The sequence below is a fragment of the Astatotilapia calliptera genome, chromosome 7, assembly GCF_900246225.1.
Source record: "Astatotilapia calliptera chromosome 7, fAstCal1.2, whole genome shotgun sequence".
NCBI lineage: Eukaryota > Metazoa > Chordata > Actinopteri > Cichliformes > Cichlidae > Astatotilapia > Astatotilapia calliptera.
This window is the reverse complement of record NC_039308.1, coordinates 56,656,653-56,669,450: the sequence shown is the minus strand read 5'-3', so window position 1 is coordinate 56,669,450 and position 12,798 is coordinate 56,656,653. Positions and strand designations below refer to the sequence as shown.

At 38.1% G+C, this 12,798-nt stretch overlaps 1 protein-coding gene across 4 annotated transcripts; it reads left to right on the top strand.

The window, feature by feature from the left end:
• Positions 1-7,174: 7,174 nt before the first annotated feature.
• lysmd4 (LysM, putative peptidoglycan-binding, domain containing 4) lies at positions 7,175-11,145 on the top strand. Of its 4 annotated transcripts, XR_003272956.1 has the most exons (4): positions 7,175-7,236; positions 8,698-8,972; positions 9,063-9,619; positions 10,923-11,145. XR_003272956.1 is itself a non-coding variant. In XM_026176000.1 (3 exons), the coding sequence occupies exons 2-3, from the start codon at positions 8,712-8,714 to the stop codon at positions 9,543-9,545; spliced, it is 744 nt and encodes a 247-aa protein (XP_026031785.1). In that variant the 5' UTR covers positions 7,175-7,236; positions 8,698-8,711; the 3' UTR covers positions 9,546-11,145. The 4 variants fall into 4 exon arrangements, 3 of the variants coding, with proteins under 3 accessions (XP_026031785.1, XP_026031786.1, XP_026031788.1); XM_026176000.1 differs by having other exon boundaries at positions 9,063-11,145; XM_026176001.1 differs by having other exon boundaries at positions 7,201-7,255; positions 9,063-11,145.
• The last annotated feature ends 1,653 nt before the right edge of the window (positions 11,146-12,798 follow it).

The window sequence follows — 12,798 nt, the reverse complement described above, 5'->3', positions numbered from 1 at the left end:
TAATCACACAATAAAAATTGAAACTTTGAACACAGGATAGTGAAACATGCAGTAATGTGGCCATACAGCCGTGAGTTCACAGATGTGGCGTACATGAATCTTTCACCTCAATGAATATTTAATCCTCATTCTGAATCATTTAAGGCAAACCCCTTCTGGTATTCTGTGGGCAACGTGGTTTTATCTCTGTCCCTCTCCCACCTCTCTTTCACTTGTTTTGCGTTTCTTCTCTCTATCTCTATCTCTCCCTATCTCTCTGTCATCTGGACAAGCTGTTCAGTGGCCCTGAAATACTGCAAATCATGCCGCTCTGTTGATCACCATTCAGTGTTACACCTTGAGTCTGAATGCAATGTAAATGATATGATGATTCCCTCTAAGGCAACGTTAACTTTACTTTCTTTCAGCTTCTTTAAGTGAAAGGTGACTTTATGAGACAATGAAGTCAACAGTAAGCTTCACTTCAATAATGCAGAGGTTGTGCTGGCTGAACATACAACAAAAACAAGTTAATCAGAGAACATGATATCAATTACTGCAGAATGATTTTCTTTAATTAAGAGACAGGTTTATATTGTCACTACAAAATCAGACTGGCATTTGAGGTTACTTTGGTGTCTTGTTAAAGGAGTCAGCTGGAGGTCATTTGTGGTTTCGGGCTGAATGAGTATGCACAAGTGGAAAGCAACACTACAATAGCAATAGCAGGTCTGCTATTGTGATATGGCAGAACATGGGTCATGTCTTCATCTGTAAGAAGTATTTAAAACTGATAATTCACCCGTGTGGCTTGGGAAGAATTAAGAGTTTGGACAGCCACCCAATAGCCATAGTTACCGGTAAGCTATATACAGTAGTTAGTTAGCGACGCAGTGCTACTTTACTCACTTAACTGTGCACTCTGTAGCACTTGTCAAATATCAAATGCTTCTTTAATGTCAATGAACAACTTGCAGTGTAACTTAAAATTGATTACTGTAGTTTGATTTCCAATGTGAAGGACACACGTTATGGCAGATATGCCTGACACGTTCCAGTGACCTGAAAGTACCACTGCACTGAAAATTGTTTATCTAAATGTACCGTATTTTTTGGATTATAAGGAGCACTGTCGATTTTAAGTGCACCTTATAGTGCAGAAAATATGGTAAAGCAAGTGGGAAGTTTGTTAAAAATTACTTCAAAAGTCACAATTTTGTTACTAGATGTCTGGGAAAGGAGCTGACACTGACACATCTCTGTGCAATAGACACACCCAATTGACTGAACAGATGTGTTACTGAATGCTACTCTGAAGGGATTCATATGAAAGCATACAATAAAAACAAAGTAGAGACTAGCTATTCCAAAGAACACTCAAATAAGCACTACACTTTGCTGCAGAGGTCAGTTTAGAAATTACAGATTGCTTCTATTCGCGGACAATCAATCACAGTTAAGTGTGCTTATTTTCTCAGATATGTGACTCTTAGTCACATATCCGATCATTTTTTGCTACCTGAATTCAACTTCCTGTCCAAGTTAATGCATGCATTTTAAACACAGTCTGTTGCTGGGTCAACTGTAAAATGTGTCAGTGGATGAGTAGTTAAAGATTTCTTTGTTTTACTACAGCACCAAATCTTTGTCATATACACTTAGGTCCACTAATATTTGGACATAGAGAGCTTTTTTCTAACTTTGATTCTGTAAATCACCACAATTAATTTTAAATGAAAAGCCTCAGATGCCATTGAAGTGCAGACTTTCAGCTTTAATTCAGTGGACTGAACAAAAAGATTGGATAAAAATTGGGTAATCTTGAACTCATGGACATCACCAGATGCTGGGTTTCCTCCTTTTTAATGCTCTGCCAGGCCTTTACTGCAGCGGCTTTTAGTTGCTGTTTGTTTGTGAGCCTTTCTGTCTTAAGTTTAGTCTTCAAAAAGTGAAATGCATGCTCAGTTGGGTTAAGATCAGGTGACTGACCATTCAAGAATATTGCACTTCTTTCTTTCTTTAAGAAACAACTGGGTTACTTTGACAGTATGTTTGGGTCATTGTCCATCTGTATTATGAACCATTATGAAACAATGTAATTAACTCTAAACACCTCAGAATTAATTCAGCTGCTTCTGTCCTGTATCACATCATCAATAAACACTTGTGTCTCAGTGCCACTGGCAGCTATGCACACCCAAGCCATCACATGATGTAGGAGGCTTTGGATCATGTACTGTTTCACATCTTCTCCATACTTTTTTCTTGTGATCATTCTGGTAGAGGTTGGTTGTGGTTTAATCTGTCCAAAGAATGTTTTTCCAGAACTGATTTTTTTAGATGTTATTCTTTAGAAAACTCTAATCAAACCCTTCTATTTCTAAGGCTTATAAGTAGCTTGCACCTTGCAGTGAACCCTCGTATCTACTTCCATGCAGTTGTCTCTTTATGGTAGACTTGGATATCGATATGCCTTCCTGCTGGAGAGTGTTGTTAACTTGGTTGGCTGTTGTGAAGGGGTTTCACTTCACCATGGAAATGATTCTGGGATCATCCACCACTGTTGTCTTTTGGGACGTCCGGGTCTTTTTTTGTGTTGGTGAGTTCACCAGTGCTTTCTTTCTTTCTCAGGATGTACAAAACTGTATATTTTGCCACTAATGTAGCAATTTCTCAGATGTTTTTTTTTCTGATTTCGCAACTTAAAGACGGTTTCTTTCACTTGCAAGTGAAAGCTTACTGTGATCAAGTGAGAGCTCCTTTGATCACATGTTATAGGCTATATATATGTTATAGGTTATACGTGCACCTGTTTAACTGTTCATTAATGCAAAATCTAATCAGACAATCACATGAAGGGTTGATTGAAGTGACATTGAATGTGAAATGGTTGTTTGTACCAGGGAGGCTGAAAACATGAACGCATGGATCCATCCACCATTGCATGAATGATTCAGGTTGCTGGTTGTAGTGTAATGTTGTGGGGGATATTCTCTTGGCACAATTTGGGACCTTCATTAGTATCATTTGAATTTCATTTAAATGCTACAGCCTACTTGAGTATTGTTGCTTACCATGTTCATCCCTCTATGACCACAGTGTACCCATCTTCTGATGGCTGCTTCCAGTAGGATAATACACGGTGTCACAAAGTTCAAATCTTCTCAAACTGATTTCTTGAACATAAGAATGACTTCATTGTTCTCAAATGACCTCCACAGTCACCAGATCTCAATCCTGCAAAGCACCTTTGGGATGTGGTGGAATGGGAGAAATGAGAGATTCACATCATGGGTGTGTGGCAAATCTGCAACAACTCTATAATGTAACAGAGTCAACAAAAATCTAGCGAAAATAAAAATATCACAAATAATATCAGCTGACTCCATATGGACCTAAAATGGCAAATAAAAGACAGGGATAATAAATACAAATCTATTTGTCTGGGAAATCTTCAAATGGTAAATGGCCTGTATTTATATAGCGCTTTACTAGTCCCTAAGGACCCCAAAGCGCTTTACATATCCAGTCATCCACCCCTTCACGCACACATTCACACACTGGTGATGGCAAGCTACATTGTAGCCACAGCCACCCTGGGGCGCACTGACAGAGGCGAGGCTGCCGGACACTGGCGCCACCGGGCCCTCTGACCACCACCAGTAGGCAATGGGTGAAGTGTCTTGCCCAAGGACACAACGACAGAGACTGTCCAAGCCGGGGCTCAAACCGGCAACCTTCCGATTACAAGGCGAACTCCCAACTCTTGAGCCACGATCGCCCCTCTTCAAGTAGTGCATGTTTTTAATGTGTTGTTTTTATATTGCTTAAGCTAACTCTTTTTGGCTAAAGTCCCCCGTGTGTTAAATTAATACCTTTTAAGTTATGTTTCAGTCTTTCAACATGGAGAATGAGTTTGATCATCATTCAAGTTTGCTACTTAAGTGACATTATAGGGCTTTGGACAAGAACTGTGAAAACTGGTGCCAATGGTCAGTTAATAGTTAGCTTAGCATGTATCTTCTATGTACCAGCAGCTCTTGAGCTGACCCATGCCAATGTGCTGTAACCTACAAAGTGTTTGTCTGATTCACAAGACTAATGAGAGTAAACCAGATAATGGCATTTCAGGTCTCAAATATATTTCATACAAACAGTACAGTTTTGGACTTATGCTTAGTGCCGTTTCGTTTCACTATCTTTGTGTTAGCATGCTGATTGTAGCGGGCTGTTTCTGTCCTGGATGTAGTTTTCACTTCAATCACACTCTTGTCCTTTTGTGCAATAAACATAAAAGTAATTTCCTGATTTCCACTCCTTAAAGACAATTTCACCATTTTTCTCCTCCTGCGCACAAACTGAAATCAGTTGATTGTAAAACAAGTGTGCAGAAAGAAAAAAGCATGTTTGGGGTTGTTGTTAATAACACATTACATTACTGCACTACTGAAAAATGTAATGTGATTACAGTAAGATGCTGGGTTTTTGTTTGTTTGTTTGTTTGTTTGTTTGTTTTGTTTTGTTTTTTACCAAATAGTGATTAAAGCATATTGTGTGACAAAAGCAGGCTTCCATAATAATGTTAATTATTATTTTCTATGTCTGACAAATAGTTATATTAACCACAGATGCACCAGAATGAGCTGTATTATTTTGAAATTGATTTCAGCTGGATATAGCTAGATTAAATACATTTTTAAAGACATTTTATTAATCAGTTATTTCCATGTTTTTACTCAGTCTATGTCTTTGAGAAGACGGGAGGAGCTTCTCAGCTATGAGAAGTTGAGACATCAGAAGACATCAGTGACTAACTAATAACAGGAAAGGATTCAAATAATGCCAGAAAACACTTGGTATCGCCTAACAGACGAACTTAAATGGCAAGTTCTGAAAGACCAATAGCCCCATCTAGTGGTAAAATGAGATACCACCACTACGGTGAGTGTTTTTTTTTTTTTTATAAACTCCGGTCCTTTGCCTTAGGACAGAGGGACTAATATTAAGGTTATGACAGACTCTCAGCTCAAGACTGTGTGCTGCTTGATACTGTGCTCACCATCCCATTTTTTTCACCAGCAAAATTACAGCAGGCAAATGACTTGAGTCTCAGCGACTTGGATGAGCTGTAATGATTATTTTCCACCAACAGATGTCAGAATCATAGAAAATGATCATTTTAAGCAGAAAATACGAAAGGGCTGTCTTTTTTTATATACATTATACCTCATTTTATGTTTATGAACAGTTTCTTGTCTTGCATCTTGCTTTCTTGCATTTTGTAATTAATACTTTTGGTCATTAATTCTGCTATCTTAATATTCAGGAGCAGTCCCCTAACTGTAAAACAGATTCTTCAGCTTTTAAGTTCATGTTGATTTTGTTTACACCCCTAAAATAGGTATAGAAACACAACAAATACAATATTTGTGAGTTGTTTTATGGACTGAAGCAACATTATAAGTAAAAACACTTCACAGCATGTCTCTTTACTAATGAATCCACCTTGACATTTGCCATTTGTACTAGTTTGCATTCACTCCGATGTTATTGTTGCACAGGTACAGATTTAGGACCAAAAATAGTACAGCAATTGGAATCAGAATTTATACAGTGCAGTGAAAAAATATTTAATCCCCTTCCTGATTTTTTAAATTACTTTGCATATTTGTCATACTTAAATATTACATATCATCAAACAAATTCAAAGCCATTTCTAAGGCATTGTGACTCTAGTGTACGATTATTCACAAATGGAGACTTGCCACTCCTGGGAAGGAGTGGCCAGCATACCAAAATTACTCAAAGAACACATCAATGACTCATCCAGGAGGTCACAAAATAACCCGGAAACCAAACCAAAAAGAATGCAGAGCTTCATGTTACATTTGCCAAACAACATCTTCATGATCCCCAAGACGCTTGTGAAAATATTCTCCAGACTGATGAGAAAAAAGTGAATCTTTTTGGAAGTTTGAGTGCTGTTATATCTCGAATAAAACTAAGACAGTGTTTCATTAAGGAACATCATACAGTCAAACATGGTGGTGGTAGTGTGATGGTCTGGGGCTGCTCTGCTGCTTTGGGACCTTGACAACTTGTGTAATTGATGAACTATGAATTCTGCTTTATGCCAAAAAGTCTTGGAGAAAGACCAACCATCACTTTGTGTTCTGAATCTCAAATTCAGGTTATGCAGCAGGACAACACCTCAGCAAGTTCACATCTGAATGGCTCAAAAAAAGACAAAATGAAGGTTTTGGGGTGATCTGCCCAGACTTAAATCTGATTGAGATGCTCTGGTTTATGCTAGAAAACCCTCCAGTGTGGTTGAATTAAAATAATTCTACAAAGAAGAGTGGGGCAAAGGTGATGTGAAAAACATGTTAATGTTTATCACAAACATTTGATTGTACTTGTTGCTGCTAAGGGTGGCACAACTGGTTATTGGGTTTCATAACACTCATGATACACTCATGAAAATTCCTTTATCTTCAACTCTGCTACCTACACCTTCAGCATTTTTAGTGCCACTGTCTCTAGACCATACGTCATAACAGGTTCACTACTATCTTTCACTCTTGCACTCAGCTCCACCCACTCAACTTCGTTTGCACTCTGTTCTTTGTCTCTCTTGTGCACTGTCCATTGCTTTGCATAGTTGAACTCAGGTATTTAAACCACTACCCTGATAAGATTAAAGCAACAAAACTACAAACAAAAACTACAACTGTGAAAATACATTATAGTTGACTCCTATTCAGAAGCTGTTTGTGTTATTACCAGAAGACTTTCTATAGAGTATATTCCTCCAGTACTTAAACAGCTTCACTGGCTTTCTGTAGAATATTGGATTAATGTTAAGATTCTGCTTCTTAGTATCTCTATAATCTCATTCCTGTATATCACTCTAATCTGCTGCATATCCTCCTCACCACTCGTCATACTCTGAGATCCTCCTCCTCTGTTTGCGTGACCACTACGAACTTTAGAGTAACAAGCAAAAAGACTGAAAATTAAATAAAATTTAATTGAACTGACAACAAATTTTAAAACCCAATTAAAAAAAACTTTAATAACTCTTTATAAAACTTTGGTCTATCATCTTTAACCGATTGTAACCGATGTGTTTAGCCTGAAACATCGCGGGTGGCGCTATTGCATGCTCGTATAATACCAACACGTTTTAGAGTGCAACGAAGAAGAAAAGCCAACCAGACTGGTCTGGGAATTAGTGACCCATGCATTTTGGATAAGGTAATTGGAAAGAAACAAGGTACTCTGGGCGTTTGAAGTCAGTAAAAGTGTTTTCCTTTGGTCTTTATTCTCCAACGAATGACCCTGTTGTACTTATAATAGAAGTAAACCGAGTCGCTTGCTTGGTTTTTGTCGCGATGACGATAGTTTGTGAACCGAAGTCGAACTCCTTAAGCTAACCTGCTAGCATTAGCTCCTTTTAGCTCAAGTTACTGCTGCATTCAAGTGCGCACAGTAAGCTCCGTTCTTAGGAAACATGTTCTGTTAGTATTGTATATGGTAAGAGTTTTTGCCCTGGTGGGGGTTACAATTTCCATCACAAAGTGTATTTAAATTGCCCAAGTTATGATGTCGAAAAGTTGGTAGATTAAATAAATGTTGCGTTTAATGTAATAGAATTTCTCCTAATCTAAAATAAAGACACTGAAAAGGAAAACAAACTTAACATTTTCAGCTTGTAAATGAAAACAAAAGAGCATGCCATAGTTTTAGTGTTTCTCGGGAACTGGATCATCAAGCATCTACCCAGTGATAATTCTATCTTTTTATAAGCTTTTTGGTGCAGCACTCCACAGTCTCAGTTTCTCATATGACCCACTGGGAAGATTGCCCACCTCTCTTATGCCATAATAACTAGAGCCTGGTGGATGGGTTTTGCTTGTTAAGTAATGAGGTATCATTTATGCTTCAGGTTCAGGAGTATACTGTATTTATTGAGGCTGCTGTCTTTTTAAGAACAGGCAGGCTGCAGTGCTTTGTGTCTTGTTTTATTTAGTAGAAACAAGCCCCCACTTACCCCAAATAACCAGTGGTGATTGTCAGCCACTCTGCCTTTTTATTAGCACTATTCACATTCAGTACGTCTGTTAATTTTTAAAACCTCATGATGCAACTGTAGCCCATGGACTTGCTAAGTCACTCTCGGCTGGCTTAAGATTTCAATGTGGAGATTAAGCTCAGCATCAGTACATATTCACACACAACTGAATACTGTAGACTAACCTTGTGTTGTGGGTGGATCATCTCAGATACTGTCTTGGCTGAAGCTTGGTTCAATTTCGTTGACTTCTTCCTGCTGTATGATTGCCTTGTAGATAGCAAAACTGTATATATATATTTTTTTGTTTGTTCATTTTTTAGAACACCTCCAGTCAGAACATGGTTAATCATCTTTAAATAGAAACTAGCCAACCTTGTTAATTCTCTTTTGATTACCATCCAATGTTATTGTAAAACATGGTAGAAAAGCACATTGATCATTTTAGTGGAGTGAAGATTTTGGGCCGTTTATAACACTAACATAACCCAACTGTGTCTACATTGCACCTTTAATTATGAATGACAAAACATAAATTTGTACAGAACTTACTTAAACATAGAACATATGTTCCATGTAACTTTATCTACTGTGCAAGTATGACTGTGCATGTGTAAATATTTGCTATGTGCTTACATTTACAGGTTGGTGTTTAATTATGTGGCGGGGGGAGAATGGTCCGCGGGCTTTCCAGGCCCCGGTGGATGTTCACGCCAGTGCAGATGGCCAGGTCTATATGTTCAGGAGGAAAACAAATGAATGTGCTGCATCTTCAGACGATGAGGAACTCGGTGTCATGGAGTTGAGACCACGGGATTTCCAGGACCAGGAGGACAGACTGAAAAATGTCCCGCTGCTGGTGCGGGAAGTGTTAGCCGATGATAATCTCAGCAAGCTTGCACTGCAATATGGCTGCAAGGTAAAAGCTTTTTCATAGCTGCAGACATTTTTGTTAAATTATTTTTCTTCATGTGCTTATATTGATGTACGTTTGTCACTTTTTCAACAGGTAGCCGATATAAAACGGGTGAACAACCTAATGCAGGAACAAGATCTATTTGCACTGAAATTCATCAAAATACCAGTTCAGCAACACAGCTTCTTAACTGAAACTTTCTCAAATCCGAGTGATCCTCAAGAAGAAATGCCCAATGCTTCTCAAACACCAGTGGAGCCTCAGAACAAAGCCAGAATCCAGCCTCATATACAAGAGGCCACAGATTTTCTCATGGAGGTGGATAATGATATAAACAAACTAATTCAAACCACAACTGATCGAGATGAGGAATTTCTGGATAACTCGCAAAAACAACAGCATTTTGGGTTGAAAGGACAGCGTCGGACCAGTTATGGTGCTGACTGGGGAATCAACTGGTGGAACGCTGTAGTTGCCATGCTCCTGATAGGCATCGTCCTTCCATTATTTTACATAATTTATAAAACAAAAGGTGCTCTACAGCCAAAAAACACATCAGTTATGCCTCAAGGATAAGCCTCAGTACAGTAAGGCATAAGGATCTTCACGAATCAGGATCGGAAGGCTTTGATCTTTGGAAAACCTGAAACGTAATTAATACTATTCTCTTCTTGGGCTTGGTAGTAGACCACGATCACAATGATGCAAAATCTTTCAAGATTTTAACTCAGTGGAGTCTCTACCTTCAAGTGAAATGTCTGAATACTGTTCTAATTATTGTCACATTTTAGGACACCAACAATTTGTAAATTTTTTGTAAAATACACTTTCATGGAAAATCACTTTTACTGAAAAACAGTCAGCTGATGTCCCAGATCCTCAGGTGCTTCACTTAATTTGGAGCATTATTGCATGTGCATTGTGAAAATAATCACTCTACAGCCTGAACATCAATAGCAACCACACAGAGTATTTCTCTGGGAGAAAAATGTTTATCACAGTCTGCCTTTACACCACTGTATGAATGGATGAATGGTTTCAGCTCTGACATGTGAAATTAATGCTCAAGTGCCTTGAACTTGTATTTTTTTCCTAATGTCCTGCTATGGGGCGACTTCTCTAGTCATGAAAGAAAATCATAATGGTAAAAAGATTATGAGAAAATTACTGCTCACATGATTTATTACCTCAGCGTATGGACACTTTTCCCAAGAGTTTATGGTCTATCACTAATTGCAAGTGTAAAACAATAATGAAAAAAGTATGATTTAGTTAACAGGTAGTGTCCTTGTTTAGTTTTTTTGAGAGAGACATTCTTGTGGCGTTCCATATGTGAGCTGCCAACAGGGAACGTGACTCTGCAACAACACTCAACATGGTCGAAGAGATTTTCTCTCGTCTCTTACTTTTACTTTACACCTCTTCTTTACTTTTGTAAGTGATCTGCTGAGCCTGAGCTCAGCATTATCTGAGTAGCTTCATCCAAATATGCTTTGGATTATCAGTTTGGCCATTCTCATATTGGTGTTCTAATGTGCCAAATCGGTGTTTTGGATAGTAGCCTGCAAACCAACGGATGACGACATGGTAATAATGTAGAGTCCAAGACTGTCAGCGTCAAGATTTTATCATATTAGTATCATATCAGAGTATAACATTTATTTTAAACAAGGGTAAGCTATGTTATTACACATTGGGTTTAGCATCATGTGTGTTTGTTCTCGTCTAACTTTGTATCTGTGAATGTACCTCATGACTTTTTAGTACACAGTGCCAAATATGTGAATTTGTTTACAGTAATAATGGAGTGCAATATAGCTTATGTTGGTACTTCTTGTGAACTCTTGTGAACTTTAAAGATAATTAATTTTTAAACGTTCATTATTTTTAAAGAGTGCCTGAGTTCTCTGCCTGATTAAGTGCCTTAATGTCAAGTTTTTATTGTCTTTGCAGACGTCCACCAGGGAAGGCTGATGAATTTGCATGGCTTATGCACATTTTAGTGGCTGGATATTTTAATTTAATGAACTCAACAAACATGTTGAATATATTTGTTGGTGCATTTTTTTTAATTCAATGGAAAACTGACAGTGGTGCAAGACTCTGTATTTTGCATGTTCCAGTGTTTGAATACAAAGTTTTAAGTGTGATTGTCTATAAAGTATGCTCTTATGTGGTGGTGGTTTTTAATTCTTTTAATGCACTTGTCTTTGTATAATAAGATATACACACACACACAGCTGTACATAGAGACAGAAAACAAAATGATAACAGACCTTTCCCATAAAAATGTGTTTTGATGTATTTAAATTAAAAATGTATTTTTTTTTTTTTGCAGTACCACTGCATATCAAAAGATGGCAGCATTGGCAAGAATCAGAATACTTGATTAATCCCAGAGGATATTATGTGATCACAGCCAGTGACTGTACAGTCATTGGTCACAGCTGGTCTAAGTTTAAAAAAAATATAACAAAATATCTCTAATATAAATTTAAGGTGCTGCTCTTATCACCTCAAGGATCTATGAAAGATCGGTCAGCTGTTTGGTATGTTTTTAAATTTTGAAATTGTGTATATAATGGATTTTCAGCTTTTGGCAAATGTCTTTATCACAAACCAGGTTGGCAGGATAAATACCTCACATTGGCTACATACAGTACATTATAGTGAAGCTGAGCCTGCTAAGAGTTTGTTCAGTGTGGACTCGGTTACTCTTTGTATCCACTAGAAATGTGACACTTTTGGTCTGTGAACAACTGCTGCTGTGTGACTTTAATGGGCATCAAAGTCAAAGCGATTTATTTATAAATCAACAAAGATTGCAAAAATAGATCAAACTGGCAAGCAGAAATTAAATTTAACTGAGCTCTATAACACAGCCAGCTGAATTTCAAAGCTCCAGAGTGTTATGTTTTCTCACTGCATACAGAAATAACAGCATGCAGTTAGATCAGCATAGCTAAAATATATGAGAAATGTGATGCTTGCCCCATGGATGCTCATTGGAGCTGGGAGAATTTGCATCCAAGTGCTGTAGCAATTTAAAAGCTTAATAATCTACAGGGTTTTGTTTAAATGTAAGATTATATCTGTTAAAGTAACTGGATACGCATGTTTAAATACTCTACTGTTAATGGTAACCCTGAAGCCTACATGCGATGGGAAGAATCGTCGTGATTTCCAAAGCTCAATAACAGAAGTTGGGGTTGAGCTGTGTTGCTGCTGAGGCTGCCTTTTATTATTCCCTGACCTGAGACCCCCCCACCCCCATCTCATAACGACAGCTCATGAACCCTGCTCTGATCTAGCTCCAGGCCACAGAGCTCTGGCATCCTGCCACCTCCAGGCTCAGTCTTATCCTACTGCTGATACATCTTTTTGATATCACTAGTTTATTAAGTAGTTTTTTGTTGTTTTTTGCTTGGATATTTAAGGGGAAAAAAATAGAAAAACATGCCAGGAGAAAACGTTAAAGCGAGTGGACTTCAGGTTTGTGAAGACCTTCTACCTTCCTCACAAACCTAAAGTCTAGTTGCCTTCTTTTTTTCAAGCACTTAAGTTTACCATAACCTGGATTATTGAGAACCTACACAGACATACCAGGAGTAAAGCAAAGACTTTGTGCATGGGTGTGCTGTGGAGGTGGTGTCCCAGAAAAGCTGGTTTGGAATCAAGCAGCAGGGCTTTCTTAGAGGTGGGGGTTGAAATGGAGGGTTCCCCCCCCCCCTCCTGAACAAAGCACAATCATCCAAACATTCAGAGAGGAGGGTAAATAGAGTGAGAAGATTCATGGCCAACCCGAAGCTCTGCAGCTTTAAGAAGTTTG